Genomic DNA, 14326 nt, shown 5'->3' with positions numbered 1-14326 from the left:
GGAAGATTTACTTACTTTGCACAGTTCAGAAGTAGCAAAGTTCAAAGTTTACAGCCAGACGGATATATTATGTGACAGCTTACTAGGTTCAGTGATGATTTATTATCAGCTGAGGATTTGGCCAACAGTGTTTGTTCCCTTCATTTAAGAAGTGTACCCATCCTTTTTTTTCCTACAGTCATATTATATTGAGACATAACCTGTTTACATGGGGATAAATCACTGAATCACTGGATCAAATTGCAGGCATTGTATTAGAAAGCACTTTTCATAAACAATTTGAGCACCAAAACAAGCACATATTTTATTGAAAAGCTGGTTTTAATGCTGATTAAGGCATAGTTCTGGATTCTACTTTCCAGTCAAAATTTGTTATACTACCTGTTTTTTATTATTATGACATTTTTAGCTGCTGAATTTCAGCACACATCTAACATTCTACTCATAAAGGTCAACTGATTCTTCTTGTGTGACAGATCAATTCTTTATACTAATTACACTGTGCTCTTCCTGCTTTCAACAGATTTCCTCACACGCTGCTGATACAGCCAATGGCATTAGTAAAAAACTTAAATGGAATTACAGCAAAATTCAGCTGCTGAGAAACATTATCAGCAAGCTACCTTAAAACTGGCACCACCATTTAATTGCCTTTTCTTCCTCTCCTTAACCCAGTTCTTTATCCATCCCTTTGAGAGTTGTAATCCCTGTAGTTGTCCCTTTATTCTTTCAGCTTATTTTTTTTTCAAGGGGACACTGTATCGAACACATCTCTACCAAAGTGAGCTTTTGCATCCTTTCATTGCCTTCAAAATCAGCTTTCTTGAAAGACTGCTTGAAAAGATACTGGAGAAAGCTTAAGAGAATTGAAAAATCATAGAAAAGTTACACATTAGGAAATGGCAACTGCAAAGACATATTCCACCTTGAGAGGGAAGACTGAAACCTTGTGATCACTATTGTCTGCTATCAGTGTCCTCAGTGCTCTGCAACATATTTCAACTTCATGTTGAAGTTTGCAGTCTCAAAAAATCCAGCCATTCTATGAGCACTTCATATTGTAAAACCAATGACAAAGAGCATGAGATTACTATCTCAGTTTGCATGAAACAGCAAGAAAGAGTGATAATACTTAATCCTTTCCTTGGTGGCAAGAAAAGTACTGCAAGTGGCATGGTAGTGATAACAGAAAAGGAATGTTAATGACATTTAGTAGTTGTGACAGATAAGAAATGTTAAAAGAAGAACAAAATAACAATTTGAGTATGAGGAAAAAAGAGAATTTTGAAGATAAATAAAAAGCCTAACTAGAAAGAAATGAAAATGGGACGTCTTTTCAAAGAATAATGATAAGTGTGGTTAAAAGTGTGTGAGTGTGATACTAGCAATAAAGGCGTAAGTCTTTTAATGTGTCCTTTTAAAGATACATCCGTGCTGAAAAAGCTGTGACCTAGGATTCAAGAAACAGAGGCATATGAACTTAGGTCAGCTATTTGATGTGTTTCTATAATGAAATTTAAAGTAGTCTAACTACTTGCTTCTCATCCAAAACACAGGGTTGGTTTTTAGCCCACAATCCATCCTGTGCTGTAGTGACTATGTTTTCAAAGTCACAAAGCTACACTATATAAGAATCTGTCAGTACATCGGCAATTCCAACCCTAGTACAAAGCACTTCTCTTTATCTTTCATTTCATTCCAGATAAGCCTTGCTGGATGTCACAGGAACTCTGTGGCAGTAGAAGGGGAAAATGGGTGCAGAATACAGACTTGTATCTGAACTCTTCCAAGAGTCAAATGCCGCCTTTTTGCTTATGACTTGCTGTGACTCATCTACTACATTCATTCCAAGATGAAGTTAGTCATTGGCTGTGGTCTGATCATTGTTTCAGTTCATTATATCTCTAAGTTTAATACCTACAGAGGGTGTTGGGGGAAGATGCATCAAAATGCTCTGGTAAATTATTACAGTAAGAAATAAAGAATCAATAGGATGTCTGAGAAATATGTCTGAGAAAGTAAAGTAGTCTCTTTATAGTGCAAAAAAACTCTTTAACATTTAAATTTTGCAAGAGGCTGTCATGGAAATTGAGGCAATAAAAATTTCTACTGTGGTTTAAAACCTGCTACGAAGAATAACAGAGGCTGGAAATCTTTTATGTTTGAAAGCAGCCAAAAGCACTTTCAACCTGCGTATCTGTCTCTGATTTTGCAGTGATTCCCCTCAAAAATTTAGTGGCTTTACAATCAAATGTTCCTGTTTTTAAAACCTTACTTCTTTTAGTGTGAGAAAGACTCTGAGAAATAGGAGAAATGACAAAATAAGTGATACTGAAAAGAAGCTGGTGCAACTAGTTATTCATGAGAGCTTTCAAACACACTGCATAAACCACACTGAAAAAAACAGAGCAAATTTTTTCCCCCAGTCTTTTCAAATTACAGTAACCTTAAAATGACAACAATAACCAGCACATTTTTGAAACACAAATGTGAACTCCTCAACCGAGTTTGTTTTTTCCATAAAAGTGGAATCTGTCAGTGCGTTGGAATGGGCGCTCAGTGCACTGCAATAGAGCTTGAGAACCTTCTCAGACATGACTTGAAGTCTTCTGCAACAGTCAAGGAGAGACAATGAGAGATGGCATAATTAGATAGATTTCAGAGGCTGCAGTCAAACTGGAGAACCTCAGTCTAAAGACCTGCTGCTATCAGATGAGTCTCCAAGGTGAAACCCGATCACAATGGATTTGCATTCACGACCAAAATAAAATGGTTCAGTCTGGTGCAGTACAGAACTCCCAGAACCTGACTCCTCTGTTTTCCACATCAGTGTGACGGACAGCACATACTCCTGGTTTCCTGAGCTCTGGTCTTTCTGGCTAACAGAAAAAATGATTGCTGTTTTCCAGAGTCAACTCAATTGTGAAGAACATAACTGAAAATAAGATGTTATTAACAATAAATATTGGACCCTTTATTTCATGTCTCTTGTGTGCAATGAAATAGCTAACAGTGCTCATATTTAATTACAATCCCATAATTAGCACTGCACCAAGATGAGCTTGATAGCTCACACCTCTTCAAATCTCTTGCTCTCTGCAGACCCACAGAGGCTGAGGCCCTGCTGCACTAATTATCCCCTTTTTCAGCCACAGCAAGCTGTCAGTTCAGTTCAGCTGTAAGATAAGATTTCACCTCGAGAGCTGTAGCTGTGCAACATGCTGGTTTGCTTCTGAGCCTTTGAGCAGATAAATGCTGATGTGGGCACCATATATCTGCCTTAACGCACTGGTCACAAGCCAATTGGTTATCACAGAGGAAACAGCAGCAAATGACTTTTAGCCACTTTGCAGCATGAATAGACCATTCCAGAAGACAGTGGTGTGGTGAGAGGTCTGAATTAAAACCCTTTCAGCACTGAACATTTTCTCTTTAACAGAAATGGAATACTGTGCTGGTTTTTGGCAGAGAGAGAGCTCATTTTCTTCATAGTGGTTTCTATGGAGCTGGATTTGTGCTGGAAACTGTGTTGACACTACAGAGATGTTTTGAGCAGTGCTCACACAGAGCCAAGGCCTTTTCTGATTCTCACACCACCACTGAGTGGACGGTGGTCCAAAAGAGCTGGGAGGGAACACAGCCAGGACAGCTGAACCCAACTGGCCATAGGCATATTCCAGACCATGTGGCATCATGCTCAGCACATAAAACTGGGGGAAAAACAAAGAAGGGATGCTTGGAGCTATGATGTTTGTCTTCCCAAGTTACCACTATGCATGATACAGTCCTGCTTTCCTGGAAATGGCTGAACACCTTCCTGCCCTTGAGGTGTTTTGCTTTTCTTGTGTGCATAGCTTTTGCTTTACCTATTAACCTCTGAGTTTTCTCACCTTTCTGATTCTCTCCCCATCCCACTGTAGGGGGAGTCTATAAGGGTGAGCTTGTGGCTGTGTGGGGCTTTGTTGCGAGCTGGGATTAAACCACAAGAAACACTTCTGTTAGTTTAGTTCTTCTGTAGAGTAGACATACACCCTCTAGGTTTAGTGAAATTTCCAGAGGAAAGGGGAGATTGCACCTTCCCTCAGAGCTGCTGAGTACATATCCAAGAGCAGGCTGGGGCAGGCAGCATAAGGAGGACAAAGAAAGCAGATGAGGAGACCTTGGCAAAGGTCTTGATTGTAGCAGGCCCATAAGAAGTCATGAAAGTGAGGGAAAAGGAGCTCAGATGTGATCATGTAAAAAAAGTGCAACGTGACAAGCCAGCAAAAGCGTGTGGAGTAGAAAAGAAGACTGAGGGAAAGAACCTGTTCTTTAGGGGCAGAGGGAGCAGAGGAGATTTATTTTCACGTCTTTTACTTTCATGAGTAAAGTCAGCAATTCTGTTTCCCCTGCAGATCTGTCACTTTATGATATATTGATTTATGTTCTACTAAAATATAATTTTAGATACTTAGAGGGGTTTTGGTATGCTCATTAGAAAGAGAAAGCAGAATATGTCCAACTTCAGTCCAATGAGAGGTCCTACCGATATCTTCAAAGTGGAGGAAATGCTAAGGCTGACCAGGAAGGATGGGATAGGGATGAGGATAATTTCTATATAAGGAACTGCCTTTGTGCTTGGGGATCCCATAGCTATTTACATATTAACTTCTGGGAATATACATTTTGGATTGCTTCTGAATAAAGCTAACTCTGTAGTAAGAACTAGTGAGTTTTGACATTTCCTGAGATTATATTTTAGTTTGAAATAGAAAGTTCATCAGAAGCTTCCATGAAAATAGATGACATTATTCTTCATGGTTTAGAAGCTCCCCATCAAGTATTACCCAGGCCCGGTCCTATTTTGCTTGTGAGTCACTTCAAAGTCACTTCAGAAACATAAATTAACCAAACCTTTAAGGATTTTTGGCAGACACATTCTTTTGTAAAATAAATCATAAGATCATGTTTCTAGAAGCATGTACCAAAAAAAGGCAAATCAAGGAAGAAAACTCACAATTAATATTTACATTAATGCTGTTTACCTGCACTCTAGCAATAAAAGAGGGCAGTAAAGTGAAGACAGTTTAACCTTTTATATTAATAAGACCTCTTTGCAAAAGTATGAAGCTGTGTGGATAGGATAAACAAGAAATTTTTTTACTAATTAATGTGTCATCTGGGAAAAATTCTTGTCATACTTAAAGTCTTCCGAATCAGTAACAAGGGAATTTCATACACCTTCTACAAAATTTCTGTAAACCTAAAATTGTATTTAAGCTTGATTCAGCAGATTTTAAGCTTTCTGATGTGGTTTCTTATTTGAAGTGAATGGTACCTGATTCATTCAGAGGAGAATATGACAGAAAGGCATAGCGAAAAGCACCACTTTCACTGCCTCTTTCTTTGCAGCCTTGAAGCTTGAAAACCCATTGTGTTGGGGAACTTTTACATTGCAATGAGCTGCTTAGGAGATGCTGAGTTGAAAGACAAGTAAATTTCTGCTGCTTTAATATGTAAATAGAAGTCTACCCAGTTCAATATGCACAACATTGTCATTCTTGCTCAACATTTGCAAACATTATCCAAAAAAAACCCCAGCTCCAACACAGGGGCGTTTTGAGTGCTTAGGTTTGCTTAGTCATTTTCAGATGAGGTCAGCCATTCTCTGCATGACTTGGAGCTCTGAGGCTCTTAGCAACGCTAAAGTGGGAGAGGAAACACTTTGTTGTCCAATTCTCAGAGGCACTCCTTGAACTCATCCAGAAACTATCACGAGACAAAAGACTTCTTTCAAAGTAAAATTATTTGAGTTTAAAACACATACCTCACATTTGGTATAATTTGGTAAAATTATTTGAGTTTAAAACACATACCTCACATTTTCTTGGAATGCCATTTAGGAGAGAAATACTTGTCCTTTAAAAACACCTCCAGAGTAATAATGTATCACAGAACACTCTTAACAGCTGAAGTGTCTTCACACAAAGGATACTTAATGCTCAAAATGAAAAGGCAAAAATCTTTGAAGGAATATGTAAGAAGTTAAAATGCAGTGAAGTGTGCTCATTTTGCAAGTCAGAAAAAAATTTCCCCAGAAAACAGTCAAACAAAACCAAAACTAGTTGAGCTGAAATGGTTCATTCACCTAGATTCAAGAAGATAATGAGATTTCAGAGAATATTAGTAAGGTAAAACCAACTGTAGTTTTCTCAAAGAGGCAAATAGATTTGACTAATTCGTTAAAGCTGATGCTCATTAAGACCACTTCCTATAGCATTGTGAATGTTTAAGAACTGGGTTTGGCAATGTGCTGGACAGCAGAAATAATATAATTCCAGATCTGGGTAGGGAGTAGCAAAACCCAGAAAAGTCAGATCTTGTACCACAGAGGAAAACTGACAAGGGTTTCATTAATTCATGCAAAAATTGAATCTTCTAATTCTTTGCATATTCCAGATGAACTTTCAATTGCTCTTTTAGTGTATTTGCTTCTAAGCTTTAGGGAGGGTTAATATTTTTGGAATAATGTGTGAAAACCTTATTTGTCAGTACCAATCAGATTGGTTACCTTGAGATGTCTGTCCAGATTAATACAGGTTTTGAAAGTAGTACTCTTTCTCCTCACGCACAGCTTGCAGATTAAAACGATTACTCAGCCTAAGGAAGAAGCAACTTGCATCTCACCTGTGACACAGAGGGCTGAGAGATCAGTGGTTTACTGTCCCAAAGTTTATTGGCCACCAAGTAAAAGAGGAAATGAGTGAAGTGGTAAATAGAGGTTTGTTTGGACAACAGCTATGGGTATTATTCCTATGAACCCATTAATTGGAAAATTTCATTCATATACATTGTGAAATCTAGGGATTGCTTGCTTTTAACTTCAGCAGAAGCCAGAGGACACAAAAGTCCCATTCCCTCAGCTACTCTTCACACTGGATTACAACCTGTACCTCAGACTCTTTTTTTCTCTCAGTCTCACAAGTGCCTCACAAAAGAGTCTGCCTTTGCACATGTAGGCAACACTAATGCACATATAAGAAAACCCTGAGACACAAGGCAAAATCCTTCCCTCCTACACAAAGCTCCACCAGTGTCATGTGCACCTGTGCAATGCCTGAGAGGTGTAGACAAGGCCTTTGCCCAGACTGTTGGATTTCATATGAATGCAGAAGTAAAATTGTTTACTTTGTGAGCAGCAGCAGATAGAGAGAAAAGCCACTGTCCATGTGGCCAGATGCCACAACAGTCATATTCCTGTATTTGGTCCCGTGAGCAACCCACTGGAGGATTTGCTCACACAAGCACAGCCTTTGGATGTGGAATTGCTGAAGACAATGGACAGGAGTAGAGTTCTCCTCCAGCATCCAGTCTTATCCATTAAGATGATCCTCAGTGAGAAATTTGTATTGTGTGAGTTGGCCATGACAGGCCACTGGCTCCATAATCCACAGCTGTTGTAAGAGATGACAGACAGTAGTGTGCAGATGAGCACAGCCATGGCCTCACGCTTGTTTGTAGCACTGCAGACATTTCCCTGTGAAGCCCAGACCACAACTCCTGAGCTCCTTCTCACACGTTCTCCTTTTTTTCTCCTCAGGGAACAGCTCCTCAGTGTTAGTGATGACTGTAGGTAACAGCTCAGTTCTCACCTGCCCTCTCAAAGGAAATCTAACTATGCTAACATGGAGAATAACCCCAAAGGCTGGAGGCCTGTGCACCTTGGTATACAGGGTTGATAAGAACGCGACACACAGAACAACCTGCAGTGACAACATAAACTGGACATTCAGAGCAGGTCTGCCTCCTGCCCTTGAGATACAGCAAGTGGGAATAGCCCAGGAGGGAAATTACAGCTGTGACATGGTATCAACAGAAGGGAATTTCCACACAAGCTACTACCTGACCGTGCTGGGTAAGGAATGTGCAAAAAAGAAGGTTTCTTAAAATTAAACTAATGAGGGTAGGGTTAGATTAGATATTAGGAAGATATTTGGTATTGGGAGGGTAGTGAGCCCCTGGAACACTGATTGTTCAGAGAAGCTGTAGACATCCCAGTGTTAAAGGCCAGGCTGGGTGAGACTTGAGGCAACCCAGACTTGTGGAAGGTGTCCCTTTGCATGGCAGGGTTGTTGGAACTAGAAGATCTTTAAGGTCCCTTCCAACCTAAGCCATTCTGTGATTCTGTGATTCTTGCTGGGATAAACTCATGCATTTCATTGGGAGTATCTCTGTGTCTCCTTTCTCCTTATTTCCCGTAACTCTTCTCCCTTCTGCTGCTCCCTTTTGCCACTGTCTAGTTAGAAATGACAGGCATGAAGCAATTTCCCAGGTACACACAGAGGATACGAATGGCTGTGATGAGGCTCAGCTGGATGGGGGAGAGCTGGGCAAAAGGGAATAAGAGAGCTGTTCTTCATCTCATGTGTTTTGGGCCCACATTGCTGAATGGGGTGGGATGGGATGGGATGGGACTTCCAACCTCATTCTCTTTTCTCTGGGTTCGGGTTCATTTTGGGTGGAGAACAAGAACAGCCCAGCCCAGCTGTGCCCAGCTAACTCCATGCACGTTCCCTTGCTGGTGTTTTGCAGCTCCCCCGAGGCTGAGCCTGTCCTGTGATGAGCAGGGCAGCCCCATGTGCGAGGCAGTGGCGGGGAAGCCGCCGGCTCAGCTCTCGTGGGTGCCAGAGGGCAGCTCCACTGCAGAGGAGAAGTGCCACGACAATGGGACAGTGACTGTTCTCAGCAAGTTCACAGCATGTAGCACCAATGTCACCAACGTGATCATCTGCATGGTGTCCCACCCAGCTGGGAACTGGAGCCAGTCCATAGCCTGCTGTCCCTCAGGTGAGCTTCCCTTTGTACGCTCTGCGTTCAAACCCCTCTATTGCTTTCTCAGCTCTTGTTCCTTCTAGGAAGGAAAGTGTCTAAAAGATATAAAAATCTACAGTGAAATTCTATAGAGACAAGAGTATCATCGCTGTCTGCCTTTGCCCAGAAACATCACCAGCTTGTTTGTGTTCTGGACATTATTTCCCAATGCTTTCTTCCCTAAGAGGGATATATATAATGTGGTAGTATTCTTTTGGTAATGAAAATGTTTTTGGAAACAGAAAGAAAGCAGTCATTATCTTTGTATTCAAATAATCACTTGGAATTAGAGTATTAGGATTTTTTTTTTAATGCAAATTTTAATATCATGGTAAGAGATGGAAAGCCAAGTAGCGAGTGGCTAGCAGGAAAAAATACATTCCTTCATTCCAAATTGTGAATGTCTGATACCGTATGGCCCTTGGGTTCTGGTCTTTGGTTTTCTTGTTGCTTTTGAGAATATTTACGACTGCTGAGAAATGATGAGTCCTTGAGAAGAACTCAGGTGTGGCCTTGTGAAAATATATTATGAATCGCCTCTGTGACATTAGTGGAATCTACTTTTGCCTCTGACAGAGACTCCATTTGTGTTTCTCAGCAAAGTTTCCTTCTGCTGAAGGACATTCTATTTGTTTTACAAGAATGCTGAAAATGCATGCATGTGCTAAAGAAATTTTAATCATGTACTGAAATAATACAGAAACTGAGAAGAAGATATAACTGAGACTGTCTCTTTATGTTTAGAGAAAATTGGCACCAACATTTTCCTGTATGCCTGCATCATTACTTGTATTCTCATCATTATCACCTTGCTGGCTGTCATTTACTATTTCAAGCTCCACAGTGATAGGTATGTACTTATGCCAAGGTGCTAAGGAAAAATTGTCTAGTGCTAGAAGAAATTTTAAAGTACTCTTTGTGTCTTGAAATCATATTATTCTGTCAATCTGTTATGCTGTGATTAACCAAATTAACTACATCAAATATTTCTGTACTGAAGACACTGTGCACTGTGCATTGCACACATATTCACAGAATAATGCCCTGAGTAAACTATAAATGGGATGAAGTTGGCCAGGGACCCTGACTGCACTGCCTCCTAAAGGGGAACACTTCATTCTGATAGGAATCTGTGAGAGTAAATCTTCTTCAGATACTGTCATAGTCTGCCAGTATCTCTCTTGGTTATATCAGGGCTGGTTCTGCTGCCTAATAATTTCCACTAACTGCCAGAGGACTAAACAGTCCCAGTGTGCCATATGAACAGAAGGGACAGCAGATTGTATCTGTATTTATTAAAAAATTCCTTGAGTGAAGCTGGGCTCTAGTCCCTTTAGGATTTCCTATGAAAAAAAAAAAAGTAGTTCTGAGGAATACCTACAGAAATAATTTGCCGAGTGGAAGCACCTGTACTGAAAACCTCAGCTAGGTTCCTCATTTGCCTGTTACAAACTGTTTTTCTCTCAGGCCTCTTTGCTCAGAGGTGAAGAATTCAATACCATTTCACTAACTGCAAAATGTATATCCTTGCAGAGGGCTTTGATCTAAATCTGCTTCCATTTTATGTATAAGCACCCACAAACATAAGAAAAGACCTCTTAAGAAAGGTAGGGTGCTATAATTTCAGGATCAAATGTCAAGGAGAGAGAGGCATGAGAAGGTTTTACTCTTGAAGACAAGAAAAAGAAATGTTTCATAAGCTTTTGATCAAAGAAACCAAGCTGTGATCCAGCCAAACATATTTTAATACTTTTACTTTTTACAGACCATGCCACAAAACCAAACCTCCTGACATTGCTCCTATACATTCCCAACAGGTAAGGAGAATTATGCAAATTAGACCATCACCAAATTACGGTCATTCTGGTAGCCCTGGAAACATGATCAGTGAAAGGAAAACATTAGATTTTTACTCTCAGCTTTCAGCAGGTACTACCGTGTCTGATATATTTATAGCTCTTAGCTCTTTATAGGACAAAACAAAGTTATTATCTTCACCATAACTTTGACCTGGAGCAAATGCTAGAGGTATGTTCCAACAGCAAACACTCAGCTAAAGCCATCCTTTAATTTTAACAAGGAGTCAGCCCCACCACATTTCCCTTGTCAAATCATATACTCTGACCACAACTGCTCCCCAAATAATAGTCAGGAAGGGAGACAATAGCATGGGTTGGGGGATATTAAAAAAACTATTAGTGAACAAGAAGGTTAAGCAACAAGATTAACAGACACCAAAAGAAAAAGAATATCCCTTTTGGTGTCCTGAATAATAATTGTGTGAATTTTGAAGGCCACTCTTTATCTTGAATGGTCAATCCACAATTCAAAGAGAAAATCATACTCAAGAACATGGAAGGAGAGCTGAGCTGCAAACTGGGAGATATTTTTGGATATCTTATGTTGTTAGAAGCTTCCTGTGTAACTGAGCTATTCACTTGTAAGCTTTCTCTGTTCTCTGCTGCCAAATCCAAATAACAGCATCTCTATGCAGACAAGATGTGTTACAATTATATGGTATCTGTGCACCTACAGTATACACTAGACTCAAATTCTGACATCAGCTTAAAAAGATGCTTCAGTTTCTAAAGAGACTTAGTCAATTCTAGTTATTAGTATTCCTGTTCTGCTGCCCTCCCTCCTAGTTGCTGCTGACAGACACAGTTGCATTAATGTAAAATAATGGTTTAAGTACCAGCGTTCTTGCTGTCATGTCACGGCACTTTCATTGGCATGTCTGTAGACTGAAATGCAGACTGATTAGGAATGAATCAAGGCCAAGACTCCAGCATATTCTTTGCTCTTTCTAGAGAATCAGGCCCTAACAAAATTTTTTTCAGGCCAACAAAAGTGGAGTAGAAGGGAAGATAAAGGAGGTAAGTGGAACAATACCTCACCTTCACCCCCCAAATCTTTGGTAGAAACAGCAATCCACATTCCTTGGTAGAAAAAGAAATCAAGGGGTTTTTTTTCTTTAGTTTAAGAGAAGTAAATATAAGAGCACTATTTCCCAGTTATTTTCTTCAGTCCAGATGAAAGATTTGTAGAGTCTTGCCAAGCTAAATTCCTCCTTGTATTCACAGGTTTTGGTTTTGTTTTGCTAGGATGACACAATGGAAGTGGAACCTTATACTACTTATGTGCAGAAGGAAAATGTAATTTACAACTCAATGTCTGATCTGACAGTGGGGCAGAATCTTCCACAAGACCTGTGTTCAGGAACATGAATGATTCAACAACACCAGAAAAGGAAAGAGATTCTTTATAGAAGACTGGTTATAGAAAGAAACTTGAAGATTTTGGGGCAGCATAGATCACTAGGTCTGTTCAAACACCTCTGCTTGCTGATGAGTCCATAGTTCTTTTTTTCTCCCTGTTTTGCTTTCTTCCTTGGGAAAATGTGTTATTCCTTGGGAAGATGTGACTGACCACGCATGATAGTTTTTCCAGGAAAAGAAGTTGTGACTAGTCTTCCCTTTGCTGTTGTTGCCTTGGGATCCTAGTTCTGTCAGTCACTTGTAATTGTTACTTTGATGCACTTGACACTATGATGTACACATTTGGGAGACCAGAGGAGTGTTCTGTCTGAAGTGAAACAAAACACTCTTCCACCAACAGCCACTTTTTTCTAATACATATGTTAGTAACGCATCACCTGATGACCTACTGATCATCACTGAATGAATACCTCAAATAGCAGAAAATAATGGTAGGGAAGACTTAGTTCTGAAAATGGAAATAAGGGATAAATTTAAGATCATCCACTAAGAAGAAGACTGCACTAGCATGGCTAATTCATTTGTTAGGTTCATATCCAGTATTTCAAGATGCCATCATGGAGTGTCATCCAGAAGAATCTGGACAAGGTTGATAAGTGGGCCAATGGGAATCTCATGAGATTTAACAAGACCAAGAGCAAGGTGCTGCACCTGGGCTGGAACAACCCCTGGTATCAACACTGACTGGGGCATGAATGGATTGAGAGCAGCCCTGCTGAGAAGGACTTGGGGTGGATGAGAGGCTGGCCATGACCCAGCAAAGTGTGCTTGCATCCCAGAAAACCAAACATGTCCTGGGCTGCATCCAGAGCAGCATGGCCAGCAGGGAAAGGAAGGGATTCTGCCCCTCTACTCTGCTCTTGTGAGACCCCACCTGTGGTACTGCATCCTGCTCTGGGGTCCCCTGCACAAGCAGGACATGGACCTGCTGGAGCAGATCTAAAGGAGGCCATCAAGATGATTAGAGGGATGGAAACACCTCTCCTATGAGGAAAGGCTGAGAGAGTTGGGATTGTTCAGCCTGGAACAGAGAAGGCTTTGGGGTGACCAAATTGCGGCCTTCCAGTCCCTAAAGAAAACCTGCAAGAAAGACAGAAATGGACTTCTACAAGAGCATGAAGTGATAGGGCAGTGGGGAATGGATCCAGAATGAAAGAGAGTAGGTTTAGATAGGATATTAGGAGGAAATTCTTTTCTTTGAGGTAGTGAGACACTGGAGTAGGTTGCCAGAGAAGCTGTGGATGCCCCACCCCTTGAAGTGTTCAAGAACAGGTTGGAAGGAGCTCTGATCAACCTGGTCTAGTGAAAGGTGACCATGCCAGTGCCAGGGCAGGTGCACCTTGATGATCTTTAAGGTCCCTTCCAGCCCAAACCACTCTATCATTTTGTGATTTCCACTAAATATGTTCATTCAGAGTTTCAGATCACTGGTATGGTTATTTTTCTGTAAGATTCCATGAAGATATGGCATTCCTCTCTTTATTAAGAGTATAAGCATTAAGACACTGTAAAATACTTATGTTACTCAAAACTCATAGGCTACTTTAACCAAAACAAAACATAAAATGTTTCACAAAACAAAACAAGTACAAATATATCTTCTATAAATATGCAATAATGTACAAAAAAGATAAAATGCTTGCTAATTGTAGTAATATTTATTTTTACTACAAAAACTGAAGTTTTCTTTCATTTGTATGTCTAGATATGTTACTGATATTCTTTTCAATGTACTTGCAAATTCACTTTTTTGTATGCAAATTAGCTTATGTATCTTATAGTGTCTCATTTTGAGGTGACTTATTCTCACCTTCACAAAACATCCCTTGGAAATAAGTAAAATAAATTATCCTCTATATAGTAGCAATTCTCATATTTTTTTCATTGATGCCTTTCTAGCAAAAGTATGAACTGACTTTACAGTAAGAATAAAAAGACATGTTTATAAACCTCTGTTGACTACCTCTTATTTCAGTATTTTAAAAGACTGACTGGGTACTTGGTCTGATTGCAGCATCAGAAGAACTGGATTTTTCCTTTAGATTTAGAAATATCTTTTGACACACATTATTAAAGCTTTCTTTTGAGCTAAGCTCCCAAGGACTATGACACAGTGCTTGGAAAACAGACTTCTAAGCTAATTGCAGTTCCTAAATGTATTACTCATGCAAACTGATACAGTTGGTTATTTACTCTCA

General features: G+C 39.9%; 1 protein-coding gene across 6 annotated transcripts in view; it reads left to right on the top strand.

Annotated features, from left to right (window-relative positions):
• Positions 1-14095, top strand: part of CD200R1 (CD200 receptor 1) — a 43063-nt gene extending 28968 nt beyond the window's left edge. The window contains exons 2-6 of one of the 6 annotated variants that reach the window (XM_050979773.1): positions 7580-7894; positions 8572-8826; positions 9595-9700; positions 10616-10667; positions 11955-14095. In XM_050979773.1, coding sequence (XP_050835730.1) covers positions 7580-7894; positions 8572-8826; positions 9595-9700; positions 10616-10667; positions 11955-12077 — 851 coding nt within the window. In that variant the 3' untranslated portion in view covers positions 12078-14095. Of the gene's footprint in view, positions 1-7579; positions 7895-8571; positions 8827-9594; positions 9701-10615; positions 10668-11933 lie in introns of all 6 variants that reach the window. The other 5 variants (XM_050979778.1, XM_050979786.1, XM_050979792.1 and 2 more) reach the window with 5 other exon arrangements.
• Positions 14096-14326: the final 231 nt, after the last annotated feature.

The sequence above is a fragment of the Serinus canaria genome, chromosome 1, assembly GCF_022539315.1.
Source record: "Serinus canaria isolate serCan28SL12 chromosome 1, serCan2020, whole genome shotgun sequence".
In the NCBI taxonomy this organism is placed as follows: Eukaryota; Metazoa; Chordata; class Aves; order Passeriformes; family Fringillidae; genus Serinus; species Serinus canaria.
The sequence above is the reverse complement of the archived record's forward strand: the minus strand, read 5'-3'. Positions and strand labels throughout refer to the sequence as shown.